The 18,623-nt window shown below is 36.6% G+C and overlaps 3 protein-coding genes across 5 annotated transcripts in view; 2 read left to right on the top strand and 1 right to left on the bottom strand.

Moving 5' to 3' along the window:
- Positions 1 to 908: 908 nt before the first annotated feature.
- The window catches only part of LOC309480674 (cadherin-like protein 26), a 45,311-nt gene continuing 27,596 nt past the window's right edge, over positions 909 to 18,623 (top strand). Inside the window, exon 1 of the mRNA XM_082145312.1 lies at positions 909 to 1,011. Coding sequence (XP_082001438.1) covers positions 976 to 1,011 — 36 coding nt within the window. The 5' untranslated portion in view covers positions 909 to 975. The remainder of the gene's footprint in view (positions 1,012 to 18,623) is intronic.
- On the top strand, positions 8,134 to 10,743 carry LOC309480045 (uncharacterized protein). Its single transcript, XM_082144408.1, has 5 exons — positions 8,134 to 8,177; positions 8,275 to 8,629; positions 9,217 to 9,284; positions 9,425 to 9,468; positions 10,534 to 10,743. Exons 2-5 carry the CDS (start codon positions 8,503 to 8,505, stop codon positions 10,622 to 10,624), a joined length of 330 nt encoding a protein of 109 aa, XP_082000534.1. The 5' UTR covers positions 8,134 to 8,177; positions 8,275 to 8,502; the 3' UTR covers positions 10,625 to 10,743.
- LOC309480185 (uncharacterized protein) lies at positions 13,936 to 17,683 on the bottom strand. Of its 3 annotated transcripts, XM_082144583.1 has the most exons (10): positions 17,588 to 17,683; positions 16,587 to 16,688; positions 16,157 to 16,389; positions 15,696 to 15,789; positions 15,393 to 15,592; positions 15,184 to 15,301; positions 15,006 to 15,097; positions 14,787 to 14,893; positions 14,402 to 14,578; positions 13,936 to 14,253 (listed from the first exon to the last, which is right to left on the bottom strand). In XM_082144583.1, exons 5-8 carry the CDS (start codon positions 15,444 to 15,446, stop codon positions 14,807 to 14,809), a joined length of 351 nt encoding a protein of 116 aa, XP_082000709.1. In that variant the 5' UTR covers positions 15,447 to 15,592; positions 15,696 to 15,789; positions 16,157 to 16,389; positions 16,587 to 16,688; positions 17,588 to 17,683; the 3' UTR covers positions 13,936 to 14,253; positions 14,402 to 14,578; positions 14,787 to 14,806. The 3 variants fall into 3 exon arrangements, with proteins under 3 accessions (XP_082000709.1, XP_082000708.1, XP_082000710.1); XM_082144582.1 differs by lacking the exon at positions 17,588 to 17,683 and having other exon boundaries at positions 16,587 to 16,963; XM_082144584.1 differs by lacking the exon at positions 17,588 to 17,683 and having other exon boundaries at positions 15,738 to 15,789; positions 16,587 to 16,963.

Here is an 18,623-nt window from a genome sequence, read left to right as displayed (position 1 = left end):
CACATGTCAAGTGCGGGGCTCCGTATTGGGTAATCAGTATGACAAATATTTTTTTCTTTTGTCGAATTTGCTTTTAATTTTGAAATCATTATTCATACTTTTCTGACTAAGATACAGTAGTCAGGGTCTTCTCAGACTCTTCTCTTCTCAGTCTTTTCTGTTTAGATGGTGTGTGTGCTTCAGGGGGCAGTCATGGTCTAATGGTTACAGAGTTACTGGTGATTCAAAGGTTCGATTTCAGTACCGGCAGGAAATGACTGAGGTGCCCTTGAGGAAGGCACCTAACCCCCAATCACGCACCTAACCCCCAATCACTCCCCGGGTGCCACACAGGCTGCCCGCTGCACCGGGTGTGTGTATCCACGTTTGCAGTGTGTGTGTTCACAACTCACTGCTCTGCTCCTAATGTGTGGGCACTAACTTGGATGGGTTAAATGCAGAGGTCAAATTCCAAATATGGGTTACCATACTTGGCCATCACGTGTCACTTTCACTTTCACTTGTCAACATTGAAGTGGATGAAAAAAGTTGTCATCAAAGTTGTCCTAAGACAAGAACGGGTATTTTTCAAAATTCATGTATAACTTTAATGAAAGGTTTTGATCCACTTCAGATGTTGACTACTGTATAAAGTACAAAACATTTGCTGAATGTTTTAAACGCATTTAATTTCAGCTATAGTTGCCAAAGCAATATTTCTCATTTTGGTTTACTTAAAGTAGCCTACAAAAATAACTAAAACTAAATAAACAAACTATAAACATATAAACACACTCACAAAAATAATTCAAATTATGAACTAAAACTATAACAGTATTATCAAACCGGGCACTGAGCCAGTCCCTGCCCTCCCTGATTTGAATATCCCCTCCCCTCTCCCATCAGTTATATGAGCAGCGGTGAACACTATTGCTCTATGAGAAAGAAGGAAACTCAGACTCATTCACACTGGATTGCTTGACAATCTGCTTCAACATGAAGATCCTTCCTGTCAGTTTGCTCCTAGTGCTGGTGAGTTCAAGGCCTGTGTGATGTGATACAGCTTTAGCTATGTGTTTATGTTGCAGAAACTAAGTCTAGCACACTGTATAAAGTCAGGTGAAATTCAGGTTTATACATATGGGGCGCCGTTTGTAAAGTGGCTCACGCTGAAAATAACAGCAACATTTTGTCACATTTAGCTTCAAACAATGTCACTTTTTAGCACATTTACAACAATATTTGTCAACTTAGAGATATTTTAAATAGTTAAATCTAAATATTAGATGTTACACCTAAATGTTAAATGTTAAATCTAAATGTTAAATCTAAATCTAAATGTTAAATCTAAATGTTAAATCTAAATATTAAATCTAAATGTTAAATCTAAATGTTAAATCTAAATGTTGATCCGATTACCGGCATTTTGAATTTGCATATTTGTTAAATATTTAGTTCCACCTGAAACATTTAGATTCAACATTTAGATTTAGATTTAGATTTAACATTTAGATTCAACATTTAGATTTAGATTTAACATTTAGATTTAGATTTAATATTTAGATTTAGATTTAACATTTAGATTTAAGATTTAGATTTAACATTTAGATTTAGATTTAACATTAAGATTTAGATTTAACATTTAGATTTAACATTTAGATTTAGATTTAACATTTAGATTTAACATTTAACATTTAGGTGTAACATCTAATATTTAGATTTAACTATTTAAAATATCTCTAAGTTGACAAATATTGTTGTAAATGTGCTAAAAAGTGACCGTAAAAAATTCATACCAGTTTTTCAAACATTGTTTGAAGCTAAATGTGACAAAATGTTGCTGTTATTTTCAGCGTGAGTCGCTTTACAAACGGCGCCCCATATATACAATGAGCTGAATAATGTTTGATTTCCATCGAATGATTAGCTGATGCGATTATTTGTCATGTGTCTTCTAGTAAAAACTGTTGGTAGAGCATGCTTATTTAATTAGTTATGTTGACTTAGATACATGTTACCACTATTGGGTGTGGATGAAAAGTGTATTTCATTGCTGGACGTCTTTGAGATCATGACACATGAACATGAGCATGCACTTTAAGAATGGTTTGAATTGTAAGTTCATGCCTTAAGGTACTCTAAATATGCTTATTAGTAAAACTAATAATTATGTGAATTCAATCAAATGTGCATTTGGCTGTATCTGTTAAATATAGTATTCTATATAATCTGTACAGCTGCAAGCTTAATTTTGAAGGTTTGACACGTCATTAAGGGAATGTCAAGCAGTGCAAGCGTATTATGTCCTCAAGCAATGTTAGAAAGGGAAACATCAGAGAAAGTTTGTTTTATTAATGTGAATGCTGGCCAAAAAAAAAGTGAAATTATAAATAACATAATAAAGGACATAATAAAGAATCCTTTATGCAACATCATTTACTCTTCACAAGTTCTCCTTTGGTGCAAATTATATTTTAATTACCCTGACTATGGCAATAAATTAAATGATTTTAATAAGCTTGTCAAAATCTTCTCAGCAAAATGTTTATATTTAAAGTAGTCAAAGCAATTTGGGGACTGCATTACACATTTAAAACCATCTACAGTTTACAAAAAATCAAAGTTGTAAATAAGACAAAGATTATTGGAGTACGTTTTACAAGAAAATACTATTTCAGTAATCTTAATTTAAATTCACATTTAATTAAATGTTACTTGCCGTTTCTTGGTAATTGTTTGTGAAATTTACTAGCAATTTGGAGTCAAGTCAAGTCACCTTTATTTATATAGCGCTTTTTACAATACAGATTGTATCAAAGCAGCTTCACATTGATAACATGAAAATAATACAACAAAATTTGTTTCTAGAAGAAAATTGCGTCATCGTCCACCCTAAGTAAGGCAGATCAATAATATTGTTGAATATTAAATGTCCCCAACTAAGCAAGCCAAAAGCCAAGGCGACAGTGGCAAGGAACCAAAACTCCATCAGGTGACAGAATGGAGAAAAAAAAAACTTTGGGAGAACCCAGGCTCAGTCGGGGGCCAGTTCTCCTCTGCAACAATATTCACTCATAATCATACATTGTTCGCTCGTTGGCCAAAGTAAATCCTCACCAATTTATTAGTGTTTCTATTCCACAAAAACATTTGAATTTGTTTCTTTGACTTTCACACGACATTACGACCTTAAGTCACAGGAACAATATTAATCACCCCTCTATTAAGAATCACACTGACTTACTACTAAAATAAGAATCTACTACATGTAAAATAACAATAATGGCTAGTCTGGTGAAGATGAATAAGATTCCCAAAAGGTTGAAATAACAATATTAATTAAAGCTGCAAGCAGCATTTATCGGGGTTCAAGCAGTTAAGGCCTTTAAGGCCTTAAAGAACAAAAGCATCAAAAGATATTAAGTTTTATTTAGCAAGCATTTAACCACTGACGTATATGATGGAAAAGACCATTTACAGCCAATACAGGCCATTTAACATAGGAAATATATGGTTTTCAAAGCTTTTTGACAGTTATAGCACCTTTTTGCCTGAGTCTTCTTACAGTCTTGCCTGATCTCCACCACTTTTATTAGTAGTACTCAAAGTGTGCCAATATATATGTGTCAAATTTGTTGTAAATATGTAATTTTGATAAGGAGTTTAGACAATTATATCCGATTGTTAAGTTGCGTGACGTTTTGGGTCCAAGCGCTCCTCTCATCCAGAAATAACAACGGTGGAACCTGTAAATTTATTTACGATCACGTCCTTCTTAGTGAGGCACCCTTGGCGGTCAAAAAGGGTTTAAATTCCTTTAACACCAACAGAGTGGTTAGTGTAGCTCATCACTCAGGTGGCATAATTAAGGGTAGAGTCCAGGCATCAATGAAAAAGAAGATTTACGAGGTTGAAGTGAGTTAGCTCGGGACACGGGACACAGCACTGCGGCATTGTAAAAACACTCAATAATAACCAAAACACTAGCGAACGCGGTAGGTAGGTAGAGAGGACCTGGACTTTGGACCCGGAAAGAGTATTGGTTACGTCACGACTTAACAACCGAATTCAGTGGTGTAACGAACCAACACCGGGCCCTTAAGTAGGATTATCAAGGCGGGCCCCTTGATGACGCAATTGATGACGCAATGTCCACGAGTAAGCTACCATGAATAGGGCAGGATATGATCATACACAGCATATAAGAGATGAGATGACTAACAAAATCAGGAGGAGCCTACGCTCACCAAAAAACAAACAAAAACAAAAAAAACACTGGTGACAGCGCACCATAACACATTGTTAGGCCTAGGTCCAAATACATAAAAAAGATGCTCTCTTACATTATAGCGGGATTTTCCGGGCTTTCCTATGTGCAACTGCAAAGTTGTTGATTAGATCAGGATTGTGCGCACGGGCATTCTCAATTGACCCTTTGCAGGGAGTTTGATTGACAGGCGATCTGACTAATCATAATCCGCCATTTTGTCCCACAAAGCAGTCAGGAGAGTTAGTAGATTAACATTGGAGGATTTAAATTTGAAAAACAAAGTGTACTGACGTCTTAGCACTTTAAAACAACATTCCTTTTATGTTCATTCATGTTTATTTTAATGCTATAAATTAACTAGAAGGAAGAGATGATTGGTTCACGAGCAGCTTTAACTGAGCCTCGAGTCTACAGCGATCTGTCAGACACATTAAAGAGTCACAAAACAGTATTTATTGTTTAAATGTCTCTAAAAAATGACTACATTTGAAAGGTGAGACTTTTGGTGCTTTTCCATTACCAGTACCAGCTCAACTCGACTCGACTCGGCTCGGCTCGCTTTTCGCTCCGTTTTCCATTGCAGATAGTACCTCCACAATAGTACCTGGTCGTCATAGCGACGCCGCAGGAAACTGCTGTGACTTAATCTTCTACGCGAGATACATCCGCTGCCACACACACAGGACAATGGAGGAAATCGAGTGTATGCTGTTTTTGGATGTTTTTGTTTTTGCTGTTTTTTATTCAGGATACTCCGTCTGGCGCGTGCAATGATGACGCAGCGAATAATGACGATTCTCTCTGACCAGTCAGCAGTCTGCCGTGTTTTCACGTCACATTATGATTTTAGTATCGCCTCAGCTCGCCCCAGCTCGCTTAGAACCTCGCCGGAGGTGGTACGAAAAAAAGTACCTGGAAGCAGGTACAGGTACAACTATTACACAGTGGAAAAAGTACACTGTGTTACACTGTGTAGTGGAAAAGCGCCATTTGTTTCATATCAAAAGTACTTGTCTGTCAGCGCGCAGTCTCCTCTCTGATCCGCAATGTATTTTTCACTGCGTGAGAACTTGGTGTGGTGTGAGAGTGGCGTCGCTTGTCAGACATAGCAACAGTAACTAAAGTGGGCGGGTCTTTGCGAATGGTCATTGACAGTATGGACGGGGATTCGCCAGTCCCAATTCAAAACAAATTTCATCACAATCCATCATTGTTCGTTTCAAACATGTGAGAGCATCAAAATGATCAACCCGTTCTCATCTCAGGGCGTCATATAAGGCCGTTTTGTCACGTCCTTCGGCGTTTTCTGCCCACGCATATAGCACCCTTTTGCGTATAGATGACACGCACATGGCTTTCAACCAACTTCAATGTAAAACCATCCGCGATGTAATTACACGCTCAGGGCTTCGCCAGTCGTCAATTCACCTCAACATTGACCGACTGCACAGACTAAAGACGTTTTCAGCAACGACTTATGTTTGCTCTATGATTAGGATTGCCTACACCTAATATAGGAGGTCATTGTTTTCCATTATTTATCTTTTGAGAGGAGATATTCGCCATTTTCAACACCCTTATCGTCTGTGAGAGACGCTCGCGGCTTAACCACCTCCAATGCAACCCACCCGCGTTTTACAGGACGCAGTTGGACTTTGCTAGCCAATCCAAGTGCGTGATATCAGACGCTTTCAGCAACAGTAGCATGCGTAGGCTACAATTTCGTTAAGTTTTAAATAAGCCTGTGGTAGCCTACTCAATTTAAACGTGAATGTGTGCTAGGTATCCTAACTAAAAACACGACAATATAGGTTCCATCATCCCTTAATTGCCCGCAGGAGTATATTGGCCGAATTCAACACGCACCCTTTATCGTGTGTGAGAGACGCTCATGGCTTTCAACCATCAATGCAACCCACGGGCGTTTTACAGGACGCAGTTGGACTCGTTGAATATGGACGCTTGGCCAGGACCCCTTGGCGTCACTTTTTAACGCACTGGGTATACCTTTGGCGTCATTTTTCAACGTGCAGGGTAGTCTGTTTGACTTCTATAGAACTCTGAACCGGAGCCTGCGGCGTTGAAATTTGACGTCTTGGGTAACACCGCAACCCGTCTGCTGTGCTGTGTATGGGTCGAGGCTACAATAAATAAAAATAAAAAGGAATAGACTACAATGAATGATCTATGCCAGGGCTAGTAAAATGGCGGCCCCCAGATGATATTTATCTGGCCCTCCAACTGGTTTTTGATGTTTAAAAACCCTCGCAATCTGATATCAAAGTGCCCTCTCTGCGCAAAGGTTTAGCGCGTTCGGCAACCGCATTCAGCGGTGAGTTTAACAACGCACATGGTGTGCAACCGCATTCAACGGTGAGTTTAACAACGCTCAACTGCAGGTAAAACGGCATTCAGAGGTGAGTTTAACCAAAACAACGCTCAACTGCAGGTAAAACTGCATTCAAAGGTGAGTTTAACAACGCTCCACGGCGTGCAAGTAAGCAGTTTAAGCGTTTTCTTGTCATAGGAACTGGTACATAGGTAGGCTACACTGCTTTAACTAGAGCATGCTGGGTAACGTATTTTTATCGGAGGTTTGTTGATGTTAATAAATATATAATATGCTACGATTGTGTTCAATTAATATTTTATTTTTTATTTTATTTTTTATTGATTAAATCCTCTAAATTAATAACGCTGACGTCACTGTATGGGGCGATCCCAAGGTCCATTGCGATTTCCCACTTGGTAAGTAGAAGAGTTAATTAATAGAGATGGATACTATTCTTAAATTTACACATCTAAAAACTGTTGAATCAGGACAAGAAGTTGTGTTTAGAACCTTTAGATGTGTAAGGTGGCAATTTCGTATGACGGTAAATAATAGAAGGCATTATAAAAATATAGTTTGCTGCACCAAATGTGCAGGCTAGCAAAGTTAGCTAATTGAATTCAAGTTCATTTTTGTCGCATATAATCATGTATCATACTGGGGAATGTAATATTTTCAGTATTACATTAGCCCACAACTATTATCCAATATTAGAAATGTTCAGATGAAGAACAGTTGCCAGATTGGTTTGTTTTACAGCCTAATTGTTTAAAATCCACGCAAAATTATATAATTAACACCCAAATAAATCTATAATTAACAATACAAATTAATTTATAACTACAACATTATTGTGGCTCATCACAATATGAAATGATAAATAATTTGTGTGTTCTTTCAGAGGCTATTTAAGGCTACTACAGTGAACAGTGCAACTGTAAAATTATTTTCCATTTCTGTCCTTTGCCTTAAAATAAAAAAAAAATCCACTTTCCCAAGCCTTTTTTTATCACACATAGATCAACCCAAAACCAATCAAATGGCTGGGAAACTATCCAATCTGGCAACATGAAGAATACTGGTGTAAAATATAAGGTGTTTGATTCTGAATTGCTGAATTGCAGGTCCTTCAATTTTGCCTGCTCTTTATTCTAATCCCCCACCACACATACACACACAGAAACACACACAATAAAGGCACTTTTAAGAGCCACGTCTGTCTTGTGTTTTTCTGTCAAGTATTACTGTAAGTCATGATGGCAATGGCAGAAACTGCAGAGTACCTCTGGCCTTATCTGAAACTGGCCATTGATTGCATACAGTTGAAGAGGAATGTTTCTTGCATTGTACTCTTGCATTGCATTGATGTTTCTAATAATTCAGTGGATTTAACTAATGTCTGATAACTGCTTTTGTTCATTTCAGGTGAGTAAACTTGAAGCTGTATGATACAAGCCAATTTTATTTATTGGCAAGCCAGATAAAAGGGCTTCGAATAAATGGATTGCAGAAATAATAACCCATCTGCACCCCACTCCTGTCACTAAAATTATTTGGAGAAGATGCGGAGGGCCTATGAATTTATCTTGACAAAATGTAAGTAATGTTTTGATTTAGAAATTATGAATGTTTAAAATGTATATTTCTTTGTTAATATGTAAAGATTTTAAATGAAAGTAAACTTGTATTATAGCAACCTCCACAGCACAGCAACCGGAGAGTCAAATGGTGCAGCAGGCGGAGAGTCAAGCGGCGGCGGAGAGTCAAACCAAGGAGTCTGAGACTGTATTTGTTCTTAACCTTGTTCCTCTGTCTTCCCCACTCTCTCCAACCTCTCTCTTCTACTTCTTCTACTTGTACAACTATTCTTCCTTCACTTTCTTCCAAACTTCCACTGCCATGCTCTAAGTCTTTGCAACAAATGAAAAGGACAAACACCTCTGCCTCTTCACACTATTCTCCCTCTGTCTCTCTTCCATCTCCGTCTGCCTCTTACATTTCCACGTCTTTGTGTCAGGAAGGGCCACGTGTGAAGAACAGAAGAAAAGGTAACCTTTTGCATGGTACATCTTACCCCACACTGGTAATAAATTTGCTCCCAGTCAGAGTTGACTTCATGTAAATTTGATTCATTGGGCTAACCGGGTCATTGGTAGCCAGTTCACAGTATTTAGTTATTTAGCTGTGGCCAATGTCCAAGGCCTGTGGTTAATGTCAGTCCCTGACTTAAGGTCCTTCCACACTGAGTCTGAAATTTTCGTATGCGTTTTTCCGTATTCGTCATTCGGTGGCTCTGAATTGTCAAAACACCATTCCAAATTCTTGCTACTGATCCGAAAAACGCAGAAAATCGAACCCGATCCTATTTTTTTATGACGGCAGTGTGTAAACGTGATTGACAAAATATATTTATTCGTCGATTTCAGAGTCAGTGTGCAAGGACCATTAAGCTAAGAGGACTTTGGGAAAGCCAATCCTGTACATTTTGCTTTCAAAAACAGGGACAAATTTACTTTGACATAAATGAAAAGTACTGCATATTACCTCACATGTGAAATTATAAATTTGAACTGATTTAGCTACAAAGCATGGCATCATGGCTTAATAAACTTTCCGTGTCTTTTCATCATTTCAGGTTGCCGAAAATGTAGTAGGCAGAAGGTTTTCCTCTTTGATCGAATAACTGGGGAACGGATAAATGAGGTAAAATGTGTTCTGTTAGGCTGCTTTCTTGTCTAAATTACTGATTCTGACCTTTCAAAGATAATAAAACAATATGTTATGCCCTAATCAGTGATTGCTAAAACAGTTCAAATAATTATTATTCGTGTTTTTGTGTGTAGGGGAAAGCCGAGTTGAAAGTCCACTGGTTGCCATGCACTGTGTGGTAAGTCATATTTTATTTATTATTTAATTCTCAGTACTCAAGCAAATAGCGATGAGGTGGAGGCATTTGGAAGAGCTAGATCCGGCAGGTAGGCCCTTGTAACCTTTAGGACATGCATTCCGATGATGAAAAATTATGGAATAGTCTTCCGAGCATTCCAAAATCAGACACACTCTCTCAGTCCAGACTAAAGACAAATATCTGGACTGTCTTTAGTCTGGACTGAGAGAGTGTGTCTGAATTTGGAATGCTCGGAAGACTATTCCATAATTTTAAAGACAAATGGGCGAATGATCTACCTCCTTGTCTTTATTTAGAATATTCTGTTTGTAAGATCCTGGAATTTTGTGATTAACACAATGGATTGTAGGTAATGAGGAGCTGAACCATTCAGTACTTGCTGAGTAATTAATAGAACTCTAAAATTAGCTGACAGACAGCCAATGTATGGACAATAAAATGGTCCTGATGTGATCTGGTTTTACTGTTTCTAGTAAGTTCTCTAGTGGCTAGCTCTAGCTCTGAAATATCTTATTTATTGAGCCTGCAGCAGGACATCCACTTGGTAATGCATTACAAAAGTAGCAGTGTTTCATGCACACATAAATTAATCTTTCAGCATCTGAAACACTTATGTGTCATAATTTAGTTGTTTCCTGTTGTACATGTGTTGGAAATGTGATTTTCCTCTTCCCACTAATGACAACTTCATCCCTCAGTTTATCAGAAACATTTTGAAATCCGTAAATTGAGATACATGGCTTTCAATGTACAGGAACTGTGTGGAACATTGTGTAACTAGAGCTGCCAGACAATTGTAGTTTAGTAAAAAGTACAATAGTTTCCTGTGAGATGCAATGTTGTATAAAAATGTGTAAAATGAAAAAACACCGTAAATTGAGTGAATGTACTCAGTTGCATTCCACCACTGGGCTTAACCAGGGTTAATGCTACTTTAACAAACATAAATACATTTCAATGAACTCTCTAAATTTAACCCAACAGGTTTTTTTTTTTTTTTCCTCTGTGTTCTAATGAATTTTTTGCACTTATGATATTTTACAGTGGCAAAACCTGGGATGACACATGGGAGCCTGCCAGTGAATTCCTGCATGTTATGCCTAATTCCCCACATCCCAACCAGCTTTCAGCATGACAGCCTAGTCACCTGGACTCAAGCACCCTTAATTTCTTTTCTTTTTTTTTGTGAGTTTTTTCTTTTCTTTTCTTTTTCTTTTTCTCTTGCTTTTGTTCATTAAAGTTTTTTGCACAATACCCAGTCTCTTTTTGTGTTTATTTTCTTAATGGTGTGTAAAAAAAAAAAAACTTTTGCATTTTCAATAACTGCACAACAGCCAGGAAGTGTGCCATGGAGATCATAAGGGAGAAAATGAGTGCTGTTTGGCATAATGGCATTCCCAAAGGCATTATTTGTACTTTAAAAAAAAAAAATTATATAGTTTAGGTAAGTCTACTTGAACTATTTGTTTGGTATGCCAGCCATGAATACATACCACAGAATACTCCTAAAGATATTAAAATGTTGTAATCCTACAATTTCCGATATTAATTCCTTTAACATTTATAATTGTAATTACCTATTTATATTTGCCTTTTTACAAAATAATGTAAAATTAATCATGTAAATATATATATTGTTTTTATTTTGGGGGGCAAAGTGTTCTTCAAAGGGAAGAAAATAATGTATTTTCTGGTGGCAGCCTTGCATCTCCTGGGGTTTTTTTTTTTTTTTTAAGAAAAGAAAAATTAAAGTCTTTAAATAGTTTGGCATATCAATACATTTTGGGAAATTAGTACAAAGTGTGAGCGCAATCATCTTTAAATGTTACAGACGCATTTTATTTGATTAAGAGATTAACTTACATCTGTTTAAAACAAATACTGCATGCTAGAATAACTATCAAGAGTAATTTTCTTTCTGTAAGATCCCTGTAGGGTTACATAACATAGGTTACATAGCCTATCTTCAGTCAGAACTGGGAAGAGTCTGTTTTTTTATTTTTTATTTTTTATTGCAGAACTTATACATAAATGATCATGGAAATAAAGCGTTGTTGTATATCTTTCAATGAAAAATAACAACAAAATAAATAAATATCCTGGATTTGCGTACATCAAAAGTCGGAAGAGCCTGTAAATACCATATATGGACAAGTGTGACGAGGCTTTGACGTTTCCATGGCCCCAGAAGGACAAGCTGTGGTTGGACTAACGTTTAGGTCAGAATAAAAAGCGCTCCATATCGCAAACTATGTTTTGCTTGCGTTATGTTGTCAGTAATACTGTCAGTTAACAATAAGGTATTGCTATATTGAAAGAAATTACACGTTTACCGAGATCCTAACCCTAACCCTATAGTGTAACTACACACTTCAATGAACTACAATTTACAGCGCCCGTCCCATGGACACAATGATAGAGGCTTATGGGTAATGTAGTTTAAAAACGTTTAGTAATGGAATTAAATAAATACAATCTTTAATGAACAAAGGGACATCCAAATATGTTCATTATACATACCTCTTTGACATATTTGAGAGCCAGACTGAAATTTGGTATTTTACTGTGAGCACTTTTTAAAATGCTTTTTTAACACCTTTCCATGTATGCCAGACATCTCTGTCCAACATTATGTATTAAACATAGCATAAATAATTGTCCTACCAATTTTCACTTTTATACACTTATCAGACTTTGCATTTGCAGACTTTGTAGAATGTGCAGTTTTTTGCTCTTCCAGGGGTGCTACGGGACCCCTGGGGGAGGAAGGGCAGTAAAACCTACACATATGTACTCTCTTCATCATGGACAACAAACTGTATTGAGTCACATTTATATCTGAACATTATTTTGCTTTCCCGCTTTTTCTATATTTACATCATGCTTGTGTTAGGTTTTGATTATATTGCAAGACTCTGAACTCGGAATACAAAAATACAGTAATATTTTACAAATGTTGTAAAATAGACCTTTTCTGAATTGCTAAAACACTAAACCTCCCAAATTATCAATAGCCTAATCGAATTTGTCGAGTAAATCACTCTTTCTGTAAAACATTAAACAAGTTCAGGTAGTTAAAACACTGTTTGCAAATCTCATGCACTCTTTTGGCAAAACTCTAAACACATTCTCACTCACTAAAACACATTTCGCACTGACACATTTATGTTTCAAAACACTAAACACGGGCAGGCAAAAGTTAAACAACTACAACACAGTGTCATCGTTAACACACAACTACTCAAAATTGTTCACTTATTTCTAATGATGAGACCAAACCAACTGTACATCATACAAGTCAGTTAAGAGTGCCAAAACTGACTCAAAATGTTACACTGAATGTTACCAACAATGGATGGAAACAATATAAGAGGGAGAGGAGGAAGAAGAGTATGTGAAATAGGTGGTGAACAAAGAGGAAGAGGAGGAGGATGAGAAAGAGCAAGGTGTGAAGAATGTTGTCAAGGCTGGATCTGCTTTAGGGATTTTCCCTTTTCCTGAGATGACATTGTTATGTGGAAGAAGTCATCAGGCCGGACCAACATGAAGACATGATGCTGAAGCAGAATAAAATCTCTCTCACTGACCTTGATTCCTCTAGTTGCACAACTCTCCTGAGTGACTGTAACGCTTTTCATTTAGAGTTTTTTACTGTAACCTTTTTGTCTTTTGCAGTTGGGTCACTGTATTTTCACAGTATAAAAAGTGCTGAATATACAGACCTTCAATACTATACAATATTCAGTACAATACTATACTTGCAGTGCAGTGCAGTATACAATTTATTCACCTTACTACTGTAAGTTGTCATTACTATACTTTTTTTACGCAATTGCAAAATTTGTTTACTTAGTTACGATATACTTTTATTTCGGTAACTGCGTGTTTTGGATTCTGCTCTTCGTTTTTCTCTGTAGTGTCTAACGGTTGATCTGTAGTGTTTATAATATTGACTGATGTGTGTATGATCTGAAAGCATTGTTTGATTTGAGCACAGATAAAATGGTTTTGAGGCAATTGTTTGATTTTGCCATAAGAGTCAGATGTTCTCTGAATGTGGTTTGAAAATTTGGTTTTGTGTTTAAGGTTTTGAGAATGTGAGTTTCAAGAAATGTGTTTTAGCAATCCAGAAAACTGTAACATTATACTGTTAATCAGGTCACAGCTGATAAATCTACACAATTGAGTGGTGAAATGTTCTGAGTACCACAGAATCACATCAGTTGACTATGAAACCTGTACTAGATTACACAGAAAGCACATTGAATATTATGTTGGGGAGAAAATTATTCCTCATCATTATGGTGTTCTTCCTTATAATCTGCTTCTTCCATGTCTCTTAACAGGTTTCAATTGTTATACAGCACCCTACAGTTCAACTAATGAAAGTTACTGTACCACACAGTGCATGCATGCATGCACACATTTCTATGTATGTGAAAGAAGAGGTAACACTTTGGTTATATTTATGGTGATAAAAAGCAGATTTTATTACATGCTTTATATTCATAGTTAAGGTCATTGTCCAGAAGTATGAAAGGTGTTACTGTCTTGTAGATTACAGTCCATCATCAGATATTTCGTAGTCACTGTCGTACTCATCAGCTGAAGCACTGTACAAGAAGTTGATGTCCTCTGCTCCAGACAAAACTTGCAGGTAACAGTCTCTTGCTTGCACCTTCATTTCTCTGATTTGATGCCACTTTCTGAGGATGATGCTCTGCAGACCTTTCAAACCTTCTTCACTTAGGCCACATTGCGAATCTTAAAAGAGGAACACAAGAATATAAGACCAGCATTAGAAACTTTATAAACAGTCATCATTGTTGTGTATATTTATTAGGGCTGCCCCCTAATAGTAATCTTTGGTCGGGGCAACCCTATGTTTATGTAATTTATTACAAATACATACTTTTCATTGTCTCACTGGAAAACAAGCAGGACAGCTCTCTGAGGGTATCGGAACGAGTTGAAAGAGATTTCCAATGGTGGTCCATCTCTGCAACAAGAATCTTCTGCTCCTCCTCAAGTCTCCTTACTGACATGATGATGTCAAACACCTTTCTCTTTGACCTTAGATCGACAGAGTCTGGAATGCATTTATGATAAATAAATAAATAATTTGTATTAAACATCAACCTTCAAAGAATCTCTGAAATAGTATGGGGTTACAGAATGACATTTGAAGCATTGTGGGTTATGTGTCATTATGTATCAGATTTGTCAGAAGCAGTCAACAAACAGTAACAATTACAATTATTTGTGACTAAATGTATTACAAGTAATCATTTCCTCACCGTCAGCCCAATCCTTTACATCATTCTTCCAATTGGCTCGCTGTCACTGTCAATTGCGCTTTCATGGACTCTAGGTTTTGTAACTGGCTTTGCAGAGCTTTTGTGGTCTACAATAACAAACAGTGGTAAGAAACAAAAAACAAATGCTCAATGCACAGCTTCATACACTGCTAACATGCAGTACTGAACATCTAAAATTAATTCTACTGATGTCATTACCTTTTGATATCGGCAGGTCAGTGAGATAGCCAAATTGTTGAACTTTTGCTGATTCCAGCGCATGGCCATGAGAGTCAGCAAGTCTGTGCATCCTGAAAAACAAAGAAAATATGATGTTACCATATTCCTCCTAAGTATTATGTAAGGATGTAACTAGTGCAGTATGTGGTAATCTTACCTGCTTTTGACATATGCTTACTGGTTACTGCAATCCTAGATAGGAAGGCATTGCACTGTTCCACCTCCTCCCCTAGTGTTAAACCAGCACCGTCCTGATATGCCCCACTCCATTTTACCTGGTTAAGAATAAAAAAATAAAAATAAACAGATGTTTGCAGATGTTCAGTTTAGATAATACGATTCTATCACATAGCAACACTTCCTTACCTCGTATTTAAAATCATGGGCTTTGGCATGAAATACCGAAAGGAATGGCTTCATGTTAAGAAGGTGCTGGAGCTCTGGAGCAGGACTCTGTGCCGACACACCACAAGCTCCAATCCCTCCTCGTCTACCTTGCTGGCAGATCTTTATGAGGTATCTCTGGCTGCTGACCACTCCCCTCCACAAACACTTCTTCCACTGAACTACAATATGGAAAATTGTTGATGAAAATAAGACTCTCCTAAACAAACTCTTCAGAAAGAGGTTATTATAGTGCTGTAGTCTAATTATCATCTAGAATTTTACATGTTTGGTTGTGTTGTGAATGTGGTCTACAAATCTTTTTACGTCTTCATCCTTGGCTATGAAGACGCCTTCAAAGATGGCCTGTTCCTCAGATCTAAAAAAACAAAAAAACAACAATTGATGATTGACAACAATTTATAACTTAAAATCTGAGATTTCTTAGTTCACATTAAAGAGCTATGTTTTCTTATTAATACAAACACTGTGATACACAGTTTGGAGTAGCTAGCAGCATTCTTGAAACGGTAATGCTTGCGGTTTCCATCAACTGAAACTGCAAGCATATCTAGGGTGCATGCAGGACAGTTGAAGGGCTCTTCCTTGCATATGTTGTCCACCTCAAATCTCACAGCCTCCCACTCAAAAAAACTTTTCAGAAAACTGTCTGCTGAGATCTTGCTTATCAACCAACAACTCAAAGATATCAACAACACTGCAGGATAGATAAATTCAATACTCACACGACCAAAGCGGACCGTTGGCTGATTCAGTATTCTTAAAAATGCTTGGCAGGACAGTCCTGGTGCCGCCATCTTCATTTCTTCAAATGAAAAAAAGACATCTGTGGCATAAACTGTGGCAAATTGAAGGGTTGCAGGCCAGTAGTCACTTCTGTTTAGGGCATCGACTCCAGCAGTCCAAGTGGATTGGCATGCCTCACAAATTAACTCGGGCATGGTTCGATCATGTCATCCTGGAAATATCAAAAACACATCCACTGTAATGTAAACCAGGGTTTGGGTTCTTTGTACTATTTATATATTACTTTGTATACTTCATATATTTTTAGTTTTATATCTATGTCAAACTTGTAGGGAGTCGCGTATGGATATATATTTATTTTAAAGATGCTTCTCAAACAGGACAAAATAAAGTTCTTCACATTCTTACCATTCATTGTGACCACAGCAACAATCTTTCCTGGACTAACCCTCAATAACTCTGGTGAACAACCACAGATTTTGTCAGGCATCTCCACAGGTACAAGCCGGACTGAAAAAGAGCATACAGTACACTTGAATTATGTTAAGGGGGTAAGGCTAAAAATAATTTTTGAAGCTGCCGAAGAGGGACCTAAAGAAAAAAAAAAAAAAAAACAGAATTGAACATTTTACACCAGTATTCTCTTCATCTGTGTTGCCAGAATGGGCTAAATTGTATGTGATATTCCTTTTCAATAAACAAGAAGTGAATATTGTTAATTACATTTTAGATAGAAATTAGACAAAAATTGTCAATAAATGTAAGTTTTGCTCTATTTCAAAAAAAAAAAAAAAAAAAAAAAATTCCAAACAAAGCCACATCAGAACTTCTAATATATATATATATATATATATATATATATATATATATATATATATATATAAATCAGTCAATAAGTTATGACAGCATTACTTGTTACATTAATTATACACATTAATTGTTTTATTTCATATTGAAAAATTGTGATGAGCCACAATTTAGTAGTTATGAATTAATTTGTATTGTTAATTATAGATTTATTTGGGTGTTAATTATATAATTTTGCGTGGATTTTAAACAATTAGGCTGTAAAACAAACCAATCTGGCAACTGTTCTTCATCTGAACATTTCTAATATTGGATAATAGTTGTGGGCTAATGTAATACTGAAAATATTACATTCCCCTACGATACATGATGATTATATGCGACAAAAATGAACTTGAATTCAATTAGCTAACTTTGCTAGCCTGCACATTTGGTGCAGCAAGCTATATTTTTATAATGCCTTCTATTATTTACCGTCATACGAAATTGCCACCTTACACATCTAAAGGTTATAAACACAACTTCTTGTCCTGATTCAACAGTTTTTAGATGTGTAAATTTAAGAATAGTATCAATCTCTATTAATTAACTCTTCTACTTACCAAGTGGGAAATCGCAATGGACCCTGGGATCGCCCCATACAGTGACGTCAGCGTTATTCATTTAGAGGATTTAATCAATAAAAAATAAAATAAAAAATAAAATATTAATTGATATATATTAATATCAATCGTAGCATATTATATATATTTATTAACATCAACAAACCTCCGATAAAAATACGTTACCCAGCATGCTCTAGTTAAAGCAGTGTACCTATGTACCAGTTCCTATGACAAGAAAACGCTTAAACTGCTTACTTGCACGCCGTGGAGCGTTGTTAAACTCACCTTTGAATGCAGTTTTACCTGCAGTTGAGCGTTGTTTTGGTTAAACTCACCTCTGAATGCCGTTTTACCTGCAGTTGAGCGTTGTTAAACTCACCGCTGAATGCGGTTGCACACCATGTGCGTTGTTAAACTCACCGCTGAATGCGGTTGCCGAACGCGCTAAACCTTTGCGCAGAGAGGGCACTTTGATATCAGATTGCGAGGGTTTTTAAACATCAAAAACCAGTTGGAGGGCCAGATAAATATCATCTGGGGGCCGCCATTTGACTAGCCCTGGCATAGATCATTTGGGACATTCTACCAGAAACGTACATTTCCACTTTAAAAAATCTTGGGGAAAAAAATATATTTTTCTTAAATCTGAACGTTGAGACATATGGAGGACATGTTAAACTATGAGAAACACATATCATCCCATCTCAGCATGTTTTTATGATTAAATAAAATACATTTTTATACGCATTTCACCCCTAAAATGTCAGGCCCTGTCACAGACAAATTTGTATATGTTAGAATGGTTTCCTAATGAATTTCTTTGATACAGATAGCATTTTCTTATTGATCACATGTCCCTGATTGTATCTAACATGGTTTTATAATTCCTTTAAGAAATATAAGTAACTTTTCGGTCAACTGTAGTACACAAAATCACAGAATACCCGCAGGCACTCATATAGTTGTAAAATAACTACCTTTACATAGGAGATTTTTATAAAAACATAGTAGTGGATATATACCCCCACCTTCA

The sequence above is a fragment of the Leuciscus leuciscus genome, assembly GCF_965113295.1.
Source record: "Leuciscus leuciscus genome assembly, chromosome: 18".
NCBI lineage: Eukaryota > Metazoa > Chordata > Actinopteri > Cypriniformes > Leuciscidae > Leuciscus > Leuciscus leuciscus.
This window is presented reverse-complemented; position numbering and strand designations above follow the sequence as displayed.